General features: G+C 46.2%; 1 protein-coding gene across 4 annotated transcripts in view; it reads left to right on the top strand.

Moving 5' to 3' along the window:
• The window catches only part of mbnl2 (muscleblind-like splicing regulator 2), a gene marked incomplete at its 5' end in the record, with an annotated part of 33,347 nt that extends 11,945 nt beyond the window's left edge, over nt 1-21,402 (top strand). The window contains 8 exons of one of the 4 annotated variants that reach the window (XM_079236973.1): nt 7,368-7,532; nt 8,322-8,519; nt 10,061-10,321; nt 13,380-13,433; nt 13,880-14,024; nt 15,782-15,814; nt 17,371-17,465; nt 20,288-21,402. In XM_079236973.1, the coding sequence (XP_079093099.1) occupies nt 7,368-7,532; nt 8,322-8,519; nt 10,061-10,321; nt 13,380-13,433; nt 13,880-14,024; nt 15,782-15,814; nt 17,371-17,465; nt 20,288-20,302 (966 nt within the window). In that variant the 3' untranslated portion in view covers nt 20,303-21,402. The remainder of the gene's footprint in view (nt 1-7,367; nt 7,533-8,321; nt 8,520-10,060; nt 10,322-13,379; nt 13,434-13,879; nt 14,025-15,781; nt 15,815-17,370; nt 17,466-20,287) is intronic. The other 3 variants (XM_079236974.1, XM_079236971.1, XM_079236972.1) reach the window with 3 other exon arrangements.
• Nucleotides 21,403-21,981: the final 579 nt, after the last annotated feature.

Raw genomic sequence — 21,981 nt, 5'->3', positions numbered from 1 at the left:
CCCCTGTCCATGTGCAGCCAGAGCCTCGCTGCTAGGATGACCGGGTCTGCCTTTTTTCTTTTGCAGCCTTCCTAGCACTGTAGTGCCGGTCCTGTTGGTGTCTTATAGCTGGGGGGGCTTTCACAAGAGTGGTCTCCTTGTGAACTGGTAAAGGCTGACCCATAACCAGCAGTTAGTGACCCCGAAAAACAAAACTCTTACGGAGCAAAGGGGAGACAGAAAGACTTTATGACCGAGAAGAACAACTGTTTTTTCTTCCCCCCATTGATGTATGTTTCATCTTCTAAATGTGTCGGCGAGGCCTAACTTCCTGGGACCGATCATTACAGGATCGGTTCCAGGAAGTGGGCGCAAGCCAATAAATGCTCTTCTTTGGGTATTTATAGCCACAAATATGAATATCTGTCAACACAACAGGCAGCCAAAGGATGAGCATGAGCCACGCGTATTTCTCAACAATGCAAATGACAGAGCATTAAAGGCAGCATGTAAAAGCGGCACAGCGAGGACAAGGCATTAAGGGACAGAGAACAGATACGAGGAGACGCTGAAAGACAATGTCCTCCCACCCCTCCTCTGGTCAGTGAGGATGAAACAGGTTCTCCGACTATGCTCTGAGGGGATTACACATATCACAGGCTTCATGTCAGAAAAATTAGTGTCAGTTTCTCACAGCGGGCCTCCTCCTCTCGCGCTGAGAAGGACAATCGGATGAACAGGAGGAAGACTTTGCTCCAGTTTCTCTGTCGGATACAGCCATCCAAAAAACATTTATGCACAAGCCATAAGCGAGACCTCACCTGTTGGCTGTTATGTGGGTAACTTTCTGTAAGTCTGGGCCTCTGGGCAGTACATCTTTTGCGTACCGCTGATGGCGCCTTTAGTTGTCGCTTGGGCTGCTGACCCTGCAACTATTTTTTTGTGCTGTTTTTCCCATTACCATGGACTTCAGTCTGCCAATACTGCCAGCCGCACCGCCATTGATCACGTCACCGTGCAGCTGTGCGAGCATTAGATTGACACCGCGAGGGCCGGGATGTGTGAAGCCGGCACGGCCTCTCCGGAAAACGAAAGGGGGGGCTTAATGGAGAAACGACTCCCGAGATCCGGCACCGCGGAATTCATCGATATTGTTTTCTCGGGTTTTGAGTGTCGATGAGGGAAAGAAAAGCCGTCGGCTGGGCACCAGGGCAGGGGCAGTAGCTTCCCTATTAAGGGCGATTGGAACCACGGGGATGTAATCTAACGTCTTTATGGGGACATTTACAGCTCCTCTGTCGGCCGCAGCCTATAGGCAGCCACTCTCTGTCTCCAGCAGGCCTGAGGATAGAGCGCCCATTGAGGGCAAAATGCAAATGGTACAGTGGTGAACGGAGGGGCCCACAGCTGAACACTATTCTGCAGAGGGGGTGGAAGACTGGCCCTCTGTGTCTGTGCCACCCACAGACACACAACAGTCATCACTCTGGCCATTCAGCCGGGCTGATGAAGGGGGTGGGGGGCTTCTGCCACTGACGAAGATGGCAGCGTGAAGTCCAGCCAGTTATAAATGGAGCATTCGGGTCGGTGGTCCCTGTAAATGTGTTACATTCTGTCGTTTAGCAATGGTGAATTGTTCAAATGTATTGACGGTCTTTGAGTAATGGTGTTTATTTTAGGAATTGCATTTGAATTTTCCTTCTGTCAGATGTGTCTTCCTTTTAAAGAGCAGTATCACAGCTGTTATCAGCCCTTGAGGAGGCACTCACAGGGTTCAGCACAGCTACGAAAGATACCGTGTCTGCTTCACATTATGAACATTTTAATTCCCACAATGGCGTCTGCTCCATCCAGACATAGAAAACATTATCAGAGGCAAGTAAAAAGCACAAAGAAGTGGGTCACCGGCAGTTCAAAATGTGTACGGTCAGCGGGTGAATGTCGTAAGAGGTGTTTTTCTGTCGGCCTCGTTGCCATAGTTGGAGCGTTGCAGCACAACAGTGATGTTGTGTTCGGGCAGGAGAAATGTTGTACCCTCCTCAGCACTGTCGCTGGGTTTGGATGGATTGGGGTGTTTCTTTTTGTGTTCTCATGCCACTGTGTTTACTGCGGTGAAAGTGAGTTTTTCTCTCCCCCTTTCGTCTGATTTTGTGGATTAGTGGAATGTTGAAGGAACTTTTATTATTTATGGAATAAAAAAAGAACTTGCGACAACAAGGATAAAGAGCGTGGGATTGTCCTTTTTTTTGCTGGAAAAAATTGATTTGATTATGAAAATTGTTGTGGATTATTCAATGGAATGTTAATGGCCTAACCAGCCTTCAGTATGTGGTTGTATCAAAAAAAAGCATCATAATACGGTTAAATTCACACACCAGCAGGCAATATCAAGTAAAGCACATGTCAAAATAAAAGCCTCCAGCTGGGGTTAAATGCAGAAGGAACATTTCACACCATTGTTCTTGTTTTACAAATAAAAAATTGCCAAATTAATTTCCAGAAGTAATTAATGAGCCCTAATTACAAGAACTAGAAACAATTGAAAGAGCCTGAATGGGTGAAGTGAGCGTAATCCTAATCTGTTTATAAAATTATCTGCCTTTATCCCCTCTCCCCCCAGGAACCTTAATAAAACGGATCACATTTGTATTCATATTACCACTATATGGAAACTTGGCAGGCAGACAGTCAGTGCTATCTTGTTGGCGATGACTTTGGGGATTCGAGGGAACATGCCAGCAGTAATGTCTCTTGGACCGAGGATCTATTTCAAGTGAAAACAACCGATAATTTATCTTTGATCTCTCCTTCATTGTTCATCCGTTTTTTTTTCTCTCACTGCGACGCGAGGAGATAATTATCCAATCTGAATCAAAGCGGCTATTAGTGCATCCCGAAGCATGGATCATCGCATTTCATACACACAAGGGCAACGGCGCAGCCTACAATGAGAGTTGCCACAGACGAGAGACCCTCGCTGAAAGGTATAATTTCCCCGTGTAGCGATGGCTCTGCACCGGGTGCGGGCATCACAGAGGTGCCTTGCTGCTTTCAAAGATCCTTTTCATAGACGGCTGCTCAGAGGCACTGCCCGTGATGAATGGATTTCTGCTCTGCTCCGAGTGGGTGGCTTAGACAGAAGGCCTGTGTGTGTGTGTGTGTGTGTGTGTCTCTGGGTGGGTGTTTGCGTGTGTCTGCCACCCTCTCAAAGAGATAAAGGTCTGAAACCAGATGAGGCCACAGCATTGTCTTTTTCAGCACTGTCATCGCCGTGTCGGTGGACCACTTCCCTGCTGAAACCATGAGCCATGCGCACTCTTTCTTCATTTTATTTTATGTGTGATGCAGTGCTGCCTTCAGACAAAGCTTACCTCATCTTATGTGCCTTGAATCCTGGAGCATCATCTCAAACTGCAGCCCGGACCTTCTCTCTGATGGTCGGTAGTAATCGCGCAACACAAATGGTTCTGCACAGTGTCGTGAAATTGGCCGTTCCGTGTTTTATTAAAGCAAGAATTACTTTTGCCATAAAGCAGATGTTAGATTTTTCACCCTTACTCGGAGCTAATCAGAGACGTGACGTGGGTGAGAGCTTTTTAACTGCTGTGCAGAGTACCAATAAATTAACGCCTCCCTTAGTTTAATGAATGCGCCGCAATATGTGTGTGTGTGTGGGGTGTGTGTTTTTCATCAGCATTGTTCCTTGATGACAGCAGCGAATGCCAGGAAGTCTTCTCCAGGATTGGATTAGCCCTTCAGAATATATAGCCGCGGACTACCTGACCTCATATCTACTGTCAGAACGCAGCAAAAATCCTCCTCTTCCCCCCACGCCCAAAGGATATCAGCCATTTTGATGTCCTTTATCCGTATTTATAGCAAATCCATATCCTTTTCATTAATAGGCCCTGAGACTTCAAGGAGCCAAAGCCAGTAAAAGACACTGTGACTAACGCTGTATAGACAGAATGTGACACGTTTACAAGTTATAAGCCAGGCTGTGTTCACACAGGTACCGTGAAGGACATACGACTCTTAACCTCGCAGTGATGAGACTGAAAATAAAATGATGTCAAATCTTATTTCACAGCATTATAAGCAATCTATTAAGAAGAAGAAGAAGAAAAAACACCAGTCACTCCAATGAAATGTGCAGCGCTGACCTTGAAGGGTTTTGTAACAACAAACCACGAGTAATTCATATCGATACTGACTTTAATGTTTGCTGTTTACATGTGACGCTGCAACAAAGAAGACAAAAAAAGCCAACATCCCTGCCTCACACGGCACCGCAGATGTGAGAGAGATGTGTGCGAACTTTTGAACTAATTCAATTCACTGCAAATAATGAATGTAGGTGTAGTGTTTTTTTTAATAAATAGTGTCTGAATTCCCTTTACTGTGACAGCGCCAGCGAAGGTGCTTCAGTTATTTGCTTCTTCCACCTCCAAACTAGACGAGAAGAAGGAAGAGCGAATGACAGCCCGAACCTAATTTATGCACAGACCTGGCACCTCATGAATACATCAGCGCCAAAAAAAAAGGGCTCTCAAACAAAAGTTTGACGGTATGAAAGGAGAAGGTTTTTTCATTTTTCTTTTTACCAGTCCAAGGCTTGCACTTAGTGCGACAGCGCCTGCACGTTGTGGAACACTCTCCCGAGTAGTTGAATGGGGAATAATGAGGAGCAATCGTGAAAAGCACATGTCACACGCAGGTTATAGACAAACTGCATATGGAGCAAAAGTGATGGCTTCAGTCCACGTCCATGACAAAGTGAGCGGCGTGGGGCCGTGGCGCCGGCGGCTGGCGTTTGCGTGGCGGGCCCGAGGATTTATTCCGTCTCCGCCCGTGTCTGTGATCTCGGTTTGGGATGAAGTCCAGAGCTCAGCTTCAGCACCAGCTCCTTCTCTCACACACACACACACACACACAGTCACACCCGCCCACACAGTTCCCCCCTGCACACACACCGCTACACCTGCCTACGCATTCTCTCTCATGGATGCAGATACACAAGACGCGCACACACACACACACACACACACACACACCTTTTGCTAGTGTCCGTGTCGGTGCATAAGGCTCCAATTAGTTTTGACACCTCTCAAGGTTTTTGGGTTGCGGAGTTCAGCGCTAACGCTGTTCCTCTGGTCTGGACAGGGCGTAGAACTGTGTGTGTGTGTGTGTCTGCCTGTGCCAGTATATGTGTGTGTGGGCGCCGCTTGTTGTGATTGTGCGATTTAGTATGCATATGTGTGGGCAGGTGTGATTTTGTCCCGATGGGAGGGTATCAGTGGAGGCCGGTCCCGTCTCACATGTGACTCTCATCATTACAGAGCTGCTGCAGGGTGTCTCTGTGAATGTCAAACCTGTTATCTGACACACACACACACACACACACACACACAAACACAAACACACACACAAAAGTACCTTTTTTCATATATTTGTGTGTTTATTAATAAAAAACTAAATTACAATGGCGCCTATAGTGTCTGCAGGCGTCTTTTATATCCTTTGTGCTGGCTTCAGATCAGCTGAAAGAAAAGTCATTGTAACAATAGCAATAGTGTGTTGGCTGCTCTGTGAGGTGTCTTTAATATCTGTCAGGAAGAAAAGGATCGCCAGGTTTAATATTTATTTTCCTTTGAAAAGATTATTTGTTATTTACACCGGGAGCCAGGCTTGATTAAAAGTTCTTCTCCGTCTGCCTGGCCAGCGAACACAGAAATACAAAGCTCTCCGTGTTGCTACATAGACTTGAACAGGGTGCTACCTCAGATGCCCGTGAGATGGCACAGCGAGTGCCACTCTCTCTCTCTCAAGCCTTTGAGGGAACAGAAAGAATCCATATCATGCTTTTATGCATTTGCATCTCAACCCGAGGGACGTGTTCCAGATATGTGCTTTACTAAGAATAGTATAAGAATAATGTGGGATATTCTAGATTCTTTCTTTTCCTTTTGTTGCGTCCCCAAGCTCAGCTGGCAATACTGACAAAACCAATTATGCAATATTGCGTCAATATTCAAAGTACACACAATAAAAGCAAGTAGTAACGATGAAACGTAGCATGGATGTGACGACTAGGTAGTAAGTTTGGCTGCTTAAATGACTGAAGCAAGTCAAAGCAATAGTCTTTATTCATTTATACAATATGAATACATATTGGCTTTAATGCAAACCATTTTCACAGCAGATATATGAATTGGGACATGACAAATAGTCATCATCAGAGAGCATCGAGGCATCCTGTGAGCTAAATGCTTTTTTTAGTTCATCGTCTGAAAAGAACACTTATCTTATCAGGAGGTTTTCTGGTGACTTGTTGTTGGTTCGGGACTGAAGTGGCTCTTAAATGCAGCTCATCACTGTCTGGACACGTCGGATTTTCTAATGAGAGGAAAGTAGAGAGGTGATTGTACGGCATTGATAATCAGGCCACCGCGTTGTGTCCAGGGGTGACGGACCTCCTCGTGTTCGACTGATTCTGATTTAGCTTCACCTCCCTCCGCCCTCCCTCTCTTTCACGGAGACGTGGCATGTCACGCCGGCCATGTCGCGTCCTCCCCTTTTGTCTTCCTGGCCTTTCGCTGTTCTCTCCCCTCTCTGCGCCTCCAGGGCTAATTCCTAGCGCTCCACTCTGCCCACTTCTTTTTCCACCGCTCCGCTCCTCACCTTTACTTTCTGTCTTTCCCAACAGTCTCTTTCCCCATCACTGTATTCCACCCTGCACTTTGTTGCTCCCTCCTGACCTCGCTCCTCCCGTCCACCCACTCTCCTCGCAATAAGCACTGCAAGGAGGATCCATATTGGATTATTGTGCTTGCCATTAGCCTCTGGGTTGACAGTTTAATTGCCTTCATCCACCAGGGTATCCGTAAGCCCGACCCTGCCAACCGAGCATTTGCATTTCCGCAGAGAATACTGGATGACCTGTGCATTAAAAAAGCGACAGAGATTTCGTGGCGAGGTAGAATCGGAACTTGTTGTCCACATTTCTTCATTCGTGTGCTCTGAACATTGCCGAGTGCGTCCAAGGTGACCTGCCAGAATGAACAAGCTGGCAACTCAGAAACTGGTTATCGTCTTTCATAACACGACGAGCGCTACCCGCTACACCCACTGGATGAGCACTAACATGCCGTGCGTTCCACGCTCGAATGGTATAAATATGTATGCTGCCTTCAAGCGCCCGGTGTTCAGGAGTCTGTGTCAAAATCGGTGCCCACCAATGCCACGTCCTCAGGCGGACACTCAACCTGTTCTTTATTGGGTTTATTGTCAAAACGTAGCTTTTTCAGCACATGTCAGGATTGTTAATGACCTTGTTTGTCTCTCCGCCCTCCCTCTCTCCCCGCCATCCACCTTGTTGTTCCGCTCAGGGCCGCTGCACGCGAGAGAACTGCAAATACCTCCACCCGCCCGCTCACCTGAAGACCCAGCTGGAGATCAACGGGCGAAATAACCTGATCCAGCAGAAGACAGCGGCGGCCATGTTGGCTCAGCAGATGCAGTTCATGATCCCCGGCACCACCATGCAACCCGTGGTGAGTGCTGGCTTCAGGAAATGACCGCCAATGATGAAAATAGCCCCGTTGTTGCGCAACACTGTAAAAAGTTTGCTCCCGTTAAAACATCTTCTACATATCAAGTTCCCATCCACATCCCTCATGCCAGTTTGACACCTTACTGTAAATTCCATTCGATACTTTACTATTATATTTACCTTCACATTACCCTGTTTTCAGATCACATCTAAGGCTACGACGACAATGGTTCTGTTCTCACAATAGTCATTGAGAATGGCCTTGAGCAAAGCAAAGCAAAGCACATGACTCAAGTCCTCTCTGGGAGTTGCCCTGCAGTCAGCGGTAGACTGTGGTTGTGCTGGGCAGCTGCCAGGTGTGAACGTGTTTAACTGCATCAATGCAACGCTGGGTGCAGCTGAAAAAGAACATGCTTGCTCAGCAAAAATCTTCCCAGAATACATAGAGGTTAAAAAAAAATAACCCTCCTCTTGTTTCTGCCCTGGCTTCCCTCTCCCCTCCCCCCCATTGTTTCCCCCTATGAAGCCTATTCCCCCTCTCTACCTGTCACACCCTTCCTCCCCTCATCCCTCTCACTCTGCACAGCTGCGCCCTCCTCTCATTTGTCTTCTGCGCCTCTGTCCTCCAACTTCTTTCTGCCTTCCACCCTCCACTCCCTACTGTCCCTTCATCCTTCGTTTTACCGCTTTTGCCATTTCTCCCGTCTCTGACTAATTAAGAATGTAAGAAAAAAAGAGGCTCTGCTCGGATAAAAGTTGCTGAACTACTTTCTCTCTCCATGCACCACAGACGTTTCCAATGAGCCAGGCCCTTGGCTCCAGCGCAGGTCTGAGCTACACGTCGTACCTGACCCCCATGTCCCACAGCATGGGCATGATGCCCACGGACATCATGCCCAGCAGCCCCTGCATCGTCCCCGGCAGCCCGCCCATCTCCGTGACCGGCGGCTCCTCCAACCAGAAACTGCTGCGCACCGACAAGCTGGAGGTGACCCACCCAATCACAGTCTCTCTCAGACAAGACGAGCATGACGGCCGATCGTACCTAATGTTGTCTTTGAGGTCTAGAGGTATAATTATGGTAACGCCCTGCTGGGATTACGGGTGCGAAACAGATGCAATAGATGCGTGGCGCTAATGACGGACCATTTATAGCTCAAGAGCATTTACAATATTCTCATACTGTGTTGTGAATACAGGAAAGAAAACACTATACAATACTACGACTATAAATACTACCTCCCTGGTTACCACAGGAATTGGCATAGCAACAAATAACATGCACATATGCACATCTTTAATCTTTTGAATAGACTTTTCTAATGCAACTACTTGTTGTGTAAATAGCACTCGACAAGAGTAATTTGTGACTTAAATACATACATTTGCCCAAGTAGAAAATTCAGGTTCTTAATTATATATAATAATATTAATTAAATCTCGCAAAAAAACAAAAAGCCCAGTGAAATATGTAACTGCAGTAGTAGCTGTCGTACTTGTTCGACAAGATATATATCAAGTCACGCCTCATCTGGAGAGCAGTATCCTTGAGCTAAAGAGCATCTGATTGTTGTTATCCCTCACAGAAATAATTTCAGGCTTGAATCAGAAACGTGACGCAGAAGAAAAAAAAAACGACTAAAGCAACTTCAATTGGAAAATCGCTCAACACTAACTGGTACTTGCGAGACAGCCACAGTTAGACTGGGACGATCACCACAACTTCAGCAACCTCCATCTGCCCCCTTGGCTCACAACACTGAATGAGAATAGCTCGGTGATCGAGGAGTGTTTCTTTTTGTGTCTTTTCCCACTACATTTTTTTTAAGATAAACAATAATCTCCCGAAGACCTGGAGGTGATGCGTAGGTGTGTGCCTGTATGTGTTTTTCTCCAGGAGTGCTATCACTTAGCAACTGAATGAAGTTGGCTCTAATGAAACAGTATCCCTGTGAGACGCATATACACGCCCACACCAACCGAGCGTGTGTGTGTGTGTGTGTGTGTGCGTGCACCAATGTTTTTCCATGTATGTGTGTGCTTTGCTGTTGCATGTGACGATGTGCGTCAGTCCCATGAGTGCAAGTTAAAAGCAGATCCCCCATGTGATCATGACAAGCCTCTGAACACTTGAATACTGACTGGTTCACTATAATTTTTGGTTTGGTCACACTTTAGTTCCACGGTGTGAAAACCTTTTCAAAACATCTGTATTTAAAAAGAAAACGGCTCTGCTGTTGTCTTTGAATTCTGGTGCTGCAGAATGAACTAAAGCCTCAAGATTCTCATTTTCAAAACAGTCAAATGCTTTAAAAAAAACAAAAAAAACTTGAATGTCGTCAGCAATATTTTGATGGCTGCCTGAGTTACCGTGCTAGTTGGTTGATCATGCGCTACAGTAAGAGAATGACAAGATATGAATTGAATTGGATGCCTTGTTTTACGCTGTTAAATATTCTCTCTTGACGTTTTGTGTGTCTCTGTGTGTGTTTCTGTTTTCTCCTTTTTGCCCCTCCTCCCCTCCACCAGGTCTGCCGTGAGTTCCAGCGGGGCAACTGCGCTCGCGGGGAGACCGACTGCCGCTTCGCTCACCCGAGCGACAGCCCCATGATCGACACCAGCGACAACACCGTCACCGTCTGCATGGACTACATCAAGAGCCGCTGCTCCCGCGAGAAGTGCAAGTACTTCCACCCACCGGCCCACCTGCAGGCCAAGATTAAGGCCGCCCAACACCAGGCCAACCAGACAGCCGTGGCAGCGCAAGCCGCCGCCACGGCTGCAGCCATGGTGAGAGCAGGAAACACACACACAGAAGCTTGTATGGATGGGACATAATGCTATTTTATAGCGCTTATATACAGTTTACCTTGAACTTTACAACAAAAGCTTCACCTTTTCATTGTAACACCCAGGGAGGCACAGAATAAGTTATTATTGGAGGTTTTATGGTTGTGGAAGAGCGAGAAAACACAATGTATAAAATACTATTCACACTCAAAGTAACATCTATATTAGCCCCGGGGTTCTGGCCTAATAACTTCACACAAACACAGATTGTTGCACTTCGATGATTACAGACCGTAACTGTTATCCGATCGAACACACCCAACTTTGGACCAATTAAAAACACCCGTAAACCACATGAAAGTTCACTAAATACACCTGACATTACGACAAATCGCCTCGGCTTACATGTCAACGCATGCTGTCGATGGCGACACCCGCAGCAACATAAAATGTGGAGCGCTGCTTTATTACTGTATAAAACATACCCACCGCTGCTGGCTCGTTCTAGTGGACTCCAGCGTACAATTCACTAACAATAGTCGTCCTAAAGTGAGGCCGTTGTATACAATAAACAGGGTTTAGTGGGACCTAAATGCATCAGTATAATGCCGCAAGAACAATCTGTTATTATCTCACCGCAGTCCGCTTTTATTTTCCAATGCCCTTGGTTCATACGGAGACAATGTGCTGGCTCACCCCCCCCCCCCCCCCCCCCCCCCCCCCCCCCCCCCCCCCGTGCTCTCAATGATAAGTGCGGCTCTCTGCAGATCAGTGTAAATTGAATCGGGGATGGATGAGGATGTAGCCTCACGGGTTGGGGGAGGGGTTAACCTCCTCCGCCTTTAGTTGCAAAGACAGACCGACGGATGGAGATGCAGGCAAGCAGACAGACAGCGGGACGGGTTTGGCAGTGTGTCTTGTCTGTGCCCCCCCCCCCCCCCCCCCTCCTCCTCCCCCGCCCCGGCTCTGAGTGGCTTCCTTTCAATGGCCCTTTGGCTGCTGCACTCGCACACCTTGTACTTCGCCAGTGTGCTGCTGACTGACTTCCCCCCCCTCCCCCTCTCCTCCATGGCACGGGCATGCTTTTTTTTTTCTTCCGCGTTGCACATACCTCTCTTATTGGCTGGCTCCATCGCTGCTTGCTCTCTTTGCCCTTCCTCCATAAGTCCACAGTGTGGACGTCGAGCCGTCGGCCGTGAGCCCAGGTTAGTTTGTGCACTTTTGTAAGCAGCTGCATGGGAGCAGGAAAACAAAGAAGGCATCGAAACACGCATAAATAAAAAAGAGCCCACGGCACCGTAACCTGATGATGACCCGCCGTTTTCTTAAAGGCACACTGAGTACCTTAGCTCAACAACTTCCACATCAGGTACACAATGCTTCTCAAGCAAGAAGATGTAGTTTATCTGCCCTGTGCATTCTCCTCACAATCAATGCTTCATACTCCTCCTGTCTTCCTCATATGCCCCAGTTTATCAATTTTATGAACCAATTTGCCATCAGCAGTTACAAGCTGTACAAGAGGTGAGCAGGGTTAACCTTAGGACAATGCCTTGTTTAGTCAGCACCTTTTATCCAATTTTCTTTTAGCCCTTAGCCTAAGCTGAAGGACCTTTATTGAAGCAGAGACCCATAAAATCTCTATTGCTGCACTGCTGCAAATAGGTAATATCATTATCCATAATTCACTTCTTTTTTTTAAAATCTGAAGCAAATAAGCTTAAGTGTCCTGTAGATAAGGTTACACATGAACTGATACAGTTACAGTAAGAAGATCCTATTATTGAGATTATGTTGTTTTACTGTGCCACATTATGGGATGCTTGCCACGCTGTCGAATGCAGTCATCTCTGCTTTTCATGTCACTCTGACAGACCATCTCCCATCTGAACTAACCACAGTGGTGGACACTACAGCCTTGTCGATAAATATGTATATATTTATATATATATATCGTCATATACTCCACATGAAAGCCACATACATGAAGCAAGAGGCTTGTGCATGGACCCCCTGAACTGCTGTGCTCATCACATCCATGTCATGTTTTTTTTTCCCCCTCAGCAGTGACGTTAATAAATTAAATAAGAAAATGAACAAAAGCAATCAGTTGAAATAAAACGTACGACTTCTAGGTTCTCGAGATATTTGTTTGGGAGGGAAACGTAAGAATAAACAGAGCTCCACATTCTGTGATTGAACGATAACCCACATCGTGTCACCTCCCGAGTTCCTCGCTCACACTAACAAGCCGATCGTAGTTTGAGGATTTGTGACTTGTTTCAAGCACTAGACGTGAATCGACGGCACCACAGGAAAGGATGCGATTGTTATACTTTAGGACCGCCCACACGGGTGACAGCTTTTCAACAGCCTCTCGCTAGCAATCGTGTTTATCTGTAGTTCAAAACTTGCCCACACGGATGTGACCAGTTCTTGTTGCCAGTTGTGAGGGCAGAGTTCAGTAATTTGAGGGGCTTTGACCCGAGCCCACTCACATCCCAATCTGTTGTGGGTGTTTTAGACATTTCTCAGGCCCAAAACCACCTCCAGGAGCACAGTAATTATGGTGTGTGTAGGACTGAAGCACTTTGAAAACTGTAGAGAACCTGTGTTCAGATATCACATAAAGTGTCAGCCAGTTGTGTTTACTGCATTGTCTTCTTGCGTAGATATATCTATATATACATTTAAAACAAAGTTGAGTTACTACTAAATGCTTTTCCAGTAGTATTGAAAGACATCATAGAATCTTGCTTTTTTTGTTTTTTTTTAACCAAAGGTTAATGTAGATGCTATTTTGCTTTTACTAATTCAAAAAAGTAGCAATGTTTCTTTAAAGTAAACAAAACAGTTTTTTGTTTATGTGCATGCCTATTGTTTTGTATGTGGTATACTTGCATTCAGATTATTTTTGTTTTTGTTTTTTTCCTTCTCACCTATCCACAATGCAATGCTGTCCCCCATGACGCACCTCTGCTTGCTGTTACCTGTATGTTAATACGCTTGAATCCCATTGGCCCACTGCCATCATGTGCTCGCTGCCTGCTAATTAAAGACTCAGTCGACTGCCAAAGCAATGAAGCGACCCCTCGAGGCAACTGTAGACCTGGTACTTTGACCTTTCACCTTTTGCTTTGCATGTAGCTTCTTTAATTGTACTGTAGCCACTCACACAATTTAAGTTGGCTCTTTTGTTTTTGTGAAACCCTGTAAGACACTTTAAAGTTATCATTTATGATCGCCAGTGGCAATTCTAGATTGTACTGTACATTTATTAAACTACAAAGTAATGTTAAAATAATTCCAGTTATCACACTTGTTTCTTTAATGTGTTGTTGATTGCCTTGCTACAGTGTAGTTTCTCATTGTCCTTGTGATAGTTACAGTAAGTTTCCATTTTTGCTTTGTTGTGCTGTGCATAGAGAAAAATAACAGATTTACAAATATCAGTGTTGACTTGTGTGAGCGCTCGGATCAAATCTACTGTGCTTCTGTTGTGTGTGTGTGTGTGTGTGTGTGTGTGTGTGTGTGTGTGTGTGTGTTTTCGGTGGATAGGCGTTCCCCCACGGCATCCTCCAGCCTCTACCAAAGAGACAAGCACTTGAGAAGAGCAACGGCTCCCTGTTCAACCCCAGTGTTTTGCACTACCAGCAGGCGCTGGCCAACGCACAGATGCAGCAGCCCACTTTCTTTCCCACAGGTAAGAGCCTCCCAATCGACACGCAGGGCACACGCAAGCACTCATAGGTATGCGGGGCATGCAAACATGCAGATACTCCCCCTGGATGTGCTCCACTAACCATCCATCCATCCCCGCAACCCAAGTTTCTTTACGGCGAAGTGAGACCGCCACTCGTGATCGGTTACGTCCGCGGGGATTCATTCGCGTGACCCACATATGGAGCCCTGCTGCGACGGCGTGTGCTAGTGTTTCAACTATCCACCGTCCCTTAACTTTGATCTAGTGCCTGCCAACAGGAGCACGTAATGGCTGCCAGATTGGAGGGCAGTGCACGCTTTGTTCTGAGCAATACAAGATATGATGTAGTAGCACACCTCTCTCAAGTGTAACAGCCAAGCATACAAAAGAGCCGAGTTGATTGCAACACAAAGGCTCAGTAACTGTGTTTGACTCCAAAACTATAAGCCTTTTAAAGGGGAATAATGACATGGAATATTGTGCAAACGCAACCTTTTCAGTGTGACGTCAATATCGGGGGAAAAAAAGCCATTTTGTTCCAATTTTCCTAAATGAATTCAAGTCAGCTCCCTTATTCCTCCTCAGTTCTTTCCCCCCCGAACAAAAAGCACTCTCTGTCAACTCGTCTCACAGAAGCTAACAGTAGCTTAAGCCCCCTCGGGTCACCCGCTAAACGAGTTAACTGCTGCTAATGCGGCGGCCTGTAGCCACACTGAGTCATGAGGATGAGACTCCCACCCTCCCTCTTCTTTTTACCTGCTCTTTTTTTTTGTTTCCCTGTGGCGTGAGATGCCGGACAGCCCCTCATCCCTCCCTCCCTCCCACACGCCCGCCCTCTGTATCTGTGTGTGGGAAGTAGCCCTGGGTTTAAGTCGTGTTAGCACATCCTGTTTTTGCAGAAGCTTCAGCTGGAAAATGTGAGGTTTCCTGTAGTATTTTAGTGATGGACACTTCGGTTAAGATGCAGTCAGCCCTGCCCATCTTCATCTGATCCACATCGGGATGGAAGTCCGTCACCTCTTTTCTCGAAATTACCTATTTAGATTGTTCATTATTATCAAACCTTTTCAGCATATAGATTTAATTGCCGGGGGTTTGTGGCCACAGGAGACCTAGAAAATGAGGGGAATGTAGACATATACTATGTTAGAAATATATACAGAATCATCTTTTTAATCAAGTGTGAGGAGATGAGTTTCAGAAGAACAATGTGCATCAATTTAAGAAACAGCTGGATCTCACTCAAGTCAACTTTATTTATATAATCCGTTACCACAAATGTGTCCCAGTGGGCCTCTACAATCTGTCCAACAAATGACACTCCTTGACCTGTTATATGGATGTGGAAAAACTCTGCAACAAAAAGAGAAACAGAAGGAATTTTAAGTAAATCCCTGACTGATTCTCATGATTATCCATCATTTCCTTCACATCCGCAAACCAATAATCTCATGGATCCAACTTGGCCACGATTTCACAAGCTACAGTTTGTAAATGTGCCGCTTTATACGGACAGTTTTTAGTCACTAATGCCGCAACGGAACCAGGGTCCTGCTCTGCTTGCTCCTGTTAACTGCATTTATAACTGTAGCAGTAGCATCTGAAGCCTGTGAAGCTTTTTTGTTTTTGTCTTGTCTAACCTTGTTGTTCTCCTCCTTCTCAATTAACCCATTTATTTTCTTCTCTCTCTCTCTCCCTCTCTCTCTGTCTCCCCCCCATTCTCCCTCCCTCTGTCTTTCTCTGCATGAACACAACAGGGTCAGTCTTGTGCATGGCTCCTAGCAGTCTTGGTAGGTCCTGACCTTCCCTTTTGCTCACACACACCCACACACACACACACACACGTCCACACACGCAATTAAATTCAGTTTATTTGATACAGCCCAAAATCACAAATTAAAATTTGCCTCGGAGGGCTTTACAATCTGTACACATACGACATCCCTGTCCCGGGACCTCACATCGGATCAGGAAAAACTCCCCCAAAAAATTTAAAAAAGGGAAGAAACCTTCAGCAGAGCAACAGAGGAAGATCCCTCTCCCCGGATGGACAGAAGCAGTAGATGTCATGTGACCAGAATGACCAACGTAACAGAGTTACAGCACATTACATGAATATGACAGAAATGATTCATATAATGAGTAGTAGGCATGGATCCATGAAGCAGAAGGAGGTAGAGAGGCGGCGCATCAGGAGGTAGGAGGTAGGAAGAAGGAGGCAGGACACACACACACACATTGTTTGATGTATGAAAGTGGGAGGTTGGGGTTGGAGTGGGATGAGTGAGCAATATCTGCAGCCCTTGCAGGTGAGACAACATGTCACCGCGTCACCTCCTGTGGCGGTGATGCAACTTCCTTTTTAAATGTGCTCTGGGAAACTGTCATCAAACTGTCGTTTTCTTGATGCTGAGATATGATATGAAACAGGTTTTTATGTCCATTGTGTATCACCTGAAATAGTTGTGACCTTCAGTTCTTGTTTCCCTAATGACTGTTTGTTTATGATGGAAATGGTAGATACACTAGTGCAGACGGATCTGTTCTTTAGCTGTAGGATAGCCACTGTCTGTTTGCTGTGCTGTGTTGATCAGGAAATTTAAATCAGTTTCCCAGAGAAGTTATTTCAGCCACGTCGCCGGAGCGTTTTGTCTCCGCTAAAAGGGGACGGGGGTGACACAAAGTCCCAGTCGGCTAATCAGCCGGTGCCACATTAATAAACGGATACATGATGTCCAGGAATAAGGACTTTAAACATGGTGTTAATACAGTCGATCAGGAGCAGCCGCCTGGGTGTTTGGCGTCGTCCTGCTGCAGCCCACATGAAGAGAAAAAGAAATGAAGAAAAACAAAATTCCCATCCCCGTTGCCAAAAAATGCCATTGAATCTTTGTAATTGGTGTCCTGTGCCGTTCAACTTCTCTGGGAAAACCAGCAAACTGATTTTCCGTATGAATTTCCTTACTTGTGATTGTAATGAGCTTCTCTCCTCTTGTTTTTTTTATTTATTTTATTTTATTTTTTTCTCCCACGCTCTCTTTTTCTTTCTTTCTTTCTGTCCTCCTTGCTTTGCATTGTGAATGGTTGCATGCCATCTGCCGGTGTAACCCTAACGATGGCTTGCTGGCTCTCTGTAACATCCGCCACCACCACCTCCTCCTCCACCACCATCAACAACAACAACAACAACAACAACTACAAAACGATACCGTCGACACGCACACATCACATCTGTTGCCATGGTTACCATAACGCTCCACCTACCTGTCCATTGCTACCACTTCCTCCCCATTCCTCCTCCTCCTCCTCCTCCCCTCACCTTCCCTTTCCCACCCTCAAAACAAAGTCCCCATGATGTACAGTGCTACGCCTGCTACTGTCTCTGCAGCAACAACTCCTGCCACAAGTGTCCCCTACGCAGCAACAGCACCAGCCAATCAGGTTTGCTCCTTTTAAAGCTTTCTTTCATCAGTCCCTGGAGCTCTGAATAAGTACTGCCTTCTAATAGTGAGCTGCAGTGACCCACAGCTGAGCCTCAGCCCACGCCCAGCCCCTCCCCACCCAGCCATCCGCCTGCACTGGGCGAGCTCACACTATTATAGTATATACTATATATTATAGTATATATTATTATTGTTATTATTATATTTATTACTATTGCTATGCTAGTATTATAGTAGAGTATTTTCCAGACAATTTAAAGTATAGAGGCGACCTGAGCACAGCCCCATTCGGCGCTCCCAACAAGCACTTCTTCAGAGCTCCCACATTTGCAAAGTAGTAGTTGTGTTGTGTTGCACTACTTCCTGTTTTTTTTTGGTTTTTTTTGCATGTTCTGTTTTAAGTTTTATTTCCTCACTTCTCTTGTTGTTGTCAAATAAGCCTCTCCATCTGCAATCGGGGGTCATCTGTACTGCTTGTGTGCTATGCAAACACACACTACATTCAAGCAAACACATACTGCCTCTTTCTGCAGCACTTACAGCTGGTTCGTAACAGCTGCCATGTTTTGTTTGTTTTTCCTGTTTGCGCCCCTCCCGGTTTCACCTTTTTTATTTTATTTTTACTTTTCCTGGTCGCGGGATGAAAGGGAGAATAAATCATGCGAGGAGACATTTTCGGGCCCTTGTCAGGGTTAGGAAAAATGATGGTAGAAGCCGTCTAAAAATGGCCTCTGATCGGCGGCTCTCCTGTTGCCGCGTGGCAGCGGGAGCCAGGGAAGCAGGGCCAGGCTTTAATGCCAGAGTGACTCATGTGTGCCCCATTTTAAACCGGGACATTTTCGCACAATGATTGCACTCTGGCCTCATGCAGCTGGTAATCATTTACTGGTAGTCCAGTACTGGACAGGTGTCTGGAGAGCACACACATGAACAGATTAGTATTCCACAGGTAGAAATGTAACGCAGGTGGAAAACAACCACGTCATGGTCAGCATTGTCCACATTGTTATCCTTTCCTTCTCTTCTTCTTCCTCTTCTTCTCACTACTTGTATCGTATTTTCTTTCTGCATCAAACATATATTTAAGATAGAGAGAAACAGCCCCTGTGTTTCATCTGGAATGAAAACAAAATAAGAATGGAAGCTGAGAGTAAAAAAAAAACAACTAAAACCACAGGACCATTTTCATAATTTCTTCGAGATGCCCATTCGATCATCAACCAAAGATTACCCCATTACATTGTGCTTTATTGCCCCTCACAGGCCGGCAGTGTGCACTTCCTGTGAGTCACCGTCTCTTCCTGTAATTGGCATGCAGCAGCAGTAGCAGCAGGAAGCAGAGCTGCTCTTTAAAGATGCATGTGGGACAAGGAGCCCAAGAAACACTGACGTCAGCCCTCGCTGTCTGTCTCCCTCCGCCCTGCATAAAGATCCCTCCAGCTAGGACACAGTTAACGCGTATAATCGCCAGCTGTGCTGCACATAGTACACGCCTCGTTTACTACAGCCATCGCCATCGAATGGCTTTTCAGATTCTGAATTATTTTTCTTTTAGACAGGCACATGCTGCCGACGCTCATTAGCATCTTCTTGATTGTGTGGCTTCTTCAAGACAATTCTGACAGCACGTAGGAGGAGGAGAATAAAATGTAGTGATATTAATCATCATATACCTGCACGTGTGCTGATGAATGTAAGTAATAGGGACAGGACAGTTGCAGACGTTGAGAGGTTCGGAGTCTGGTCAACTCGTGGCCGTCTGAGCCGTCGGCGTGACGTGACGAGCGGCAACCAATCACATCGTCCCATGTCCCAGCTCACATTAACCGTGTGCCAACAGCGGCGAGCTGAAGTGTGAACTTGCAGCGCCCTCGTCTGGCTGAACGCGGCATTACATTACATCCTTCTGGCTGAACGGATAGGAAGATCAGCCGTTGTAGTGAATAGAACAAGAGACCAGGCGCTCAATCTCTCCTCTCCCTACGTCATCTTTATTCAAATGAACACATCGCATTTAATTATCCAACTCTCGTCATCCGCCCCTGCAAACATTTATTGTTGTTTGTTTTCCCCAACCTGTGGTACCAGACGGGTGGGGTTTACCGTCCTATATGGGGCTGATCCCACCCATCTGGCGCCTGGTAAATATGCATTTATTTGTCTTGTTTTTTCGCCGCCCGTGCGACGTCACATGCTCTCCACCTGCGGTGACCTTCTGCGATGTGTGGCCAGTGGCCAGTGGCTTCTGTCCTTTGCTGGCTGCCTATTGTATATTAACAAGCGCCACGCTGCTTTGTGCTGTGTTGGCTTGTTGCCAGTGGCAACCACATGATGGCCAGCCAGCAGGTCTTCTACCTGCCCCCCCCCTGCACAGACAATCTCTCCTCCTCCTCTTCTTCTCTCTCTCTCTCTCTCGTGTTGGATCAGCCTTTATCTCGTAAAAGACGGGCTACAAATGGAGGTGACCAGACCTGAGTCAAATGCTATTTGCATATAATTAGCAGCTTTCGCTCTCATCTGCACGAAACACAAGGCCGGCGGCTCGACCACAGCTCTTCCCCTGGCCAGTCAGCCCGGATCTGGACGTTCCAAACACTGTCGGACATATTTAGTTGGCGTTAAGGTTGTTAGATGACAGTGAGGCCTTAAGTCGGCAGACATAAAGGCAAATAGAGTTTGACCCAGATCACACCAAGCGCAATAAAATACGTCTATATTCTAACAACAAACTGTTTCTCTCCTACAGGTTGACTAAATGTGTCTCTCCTTTTGTTCCCTCCTTCTTTTTCTTGCCGCCATCTCTCTGTCTCTCTCCTCCAGATTATCCTGAAGTAAGTTTCAGGAAGGCAATGGAGTGTCAGGAAGCTGCACTAGGAAACCCAAAACATCCCCAGTGTAAATACTACTATACCTCTCCCATAGAGGTCCAGCAACCTGCATGCTAAGAGTGTAACACTTCAATTTAACCGTAAGAACTGCAGTGCCGGTGTAACACACACACATACAAAAAATAAAATAAAAAAAGATATATACTGTATGTATTGCTAGAAAAAAAATATTAACATGAAAAAGTCAAAAATATCCTTATGTATAGTACAACATTCATAGCAGACACACTATAGAGGTCATTTTAACACCTGTTCTCCCAAAGTACCGTGGATCCCCTCTTTCATATTTATTCTAAAAACCGCTGCACAATGTTCATCCCTTTGGTTCGTAAACAACAAAAGAGACGCTTGATTTGCACTATATGAGACGTATAGTGCTGAACGTGGACGACAGGAAGAGTCACAGAAAACCCGTGCACAACCACACCGGCGCTCTCTCTTTTCTTTTCTTTGCTTTCCTCTCTGCGTTGAACTTGAATGTCCTTGGCGCAGACAGGCTCATGTTTTCTTAATGTGACGCCCCTGCGAGGACACCTGTGACCTCATCCGCCCCAGAAGCTGTTAAGATGCCACGATGACACTTATCCCCCCTCCTCCCCCCGCCAACTTTTCATCTCCGGAAACATCTTGCCAAAGCTGAAGAGGTCGGTGGAATCAACCTGCCAGAAAGCAGAGCCACATCTTAGCACCCTGATTAAAAATACATCTATATATTTCTTTTTTTTGCCATCGCGAAAGCCGCTCACGACGCACCCCTTTTTATTTATTTCGGTGCTGGGTTCAGTTCTTTGTTCGGGGAGGAGCGGCGGGATCGATTGTGCACGGATTTCTGCACGGATTTCTGCATGCAGTCAGGACTGGGGAAGACAGAGCCCGGTGTTGACGGAAGACAGTCGTGGCCATTGCTGGGGGGAAAAGAAAAAGAAAACGCCTAAAGGCTCGGGTCTGTGCCAAGGGCTTCACAGAGCACACCAAGCCTTTTGTGTGTGTGCGTGAGCGCGTGTGTGAGACTGATGGTCTGCCGGCAGACTGGGACTAGAAGCGAGGTCGAGCAGGTGATGACAACACCAGGCCTGGTTGGAGGGGTTTCTTCTTATAGGGGGGGAGGGGTGGGGGGCGGGGCTAAAGTGCTAAGACTAAACAAACAAACAAAAAAAAACGGTGCATTTGACGACGCTCGTCAAGCAAAAGATGACTTGAACTTCGACTGGAGGGCTATCTGTGACCGTCGGTTGTCCTGTCCAACCCTACTATCACCGATAATCCTGTTCCATTTTAGAAAACTGTAGAAGTGCCTAAAAAAATGCTCATCAACAACACATTCATCCAGAGTGTATCACTTGGAGTCACGGACGCGACGCCGCCGGCTGTCAGGAGCTTGGAAGGACTTTTCGTGGGGAAAGACATCCCATTTTCGCGAAAATCGACCACTGGAAACCCCCGGTGGCCGTTCATCGACATCACAAGTGACTTTATCGAAGCAAAAGAAGTTAAAGAACCGACAAATCAAAACATAGCTTTGTAGAATGTTTGGTGACTTTCATGGTGTACCATCGTTTCTGACCATGGTTTGAGTAGTTTACATGAGGAATGTGAGTGAGACAAAAAAATGTATTGTAAACTGTG

The sequence above is a fragment of the Taurulus bubalis genome, assembly GCF_910589615.1.
Source record: "Taurulus bubalis genome assembly, chromosome: 21".
Lineage (NCBI taxonomy): Eukaryota > Metazoa > Chordata > Actinopteri > Perciformes > Cottidae > Taurulus > Taurulus bubalis.
This window is presented reverse-complemented; position numbering and strand designations above follow the sequence as displayed.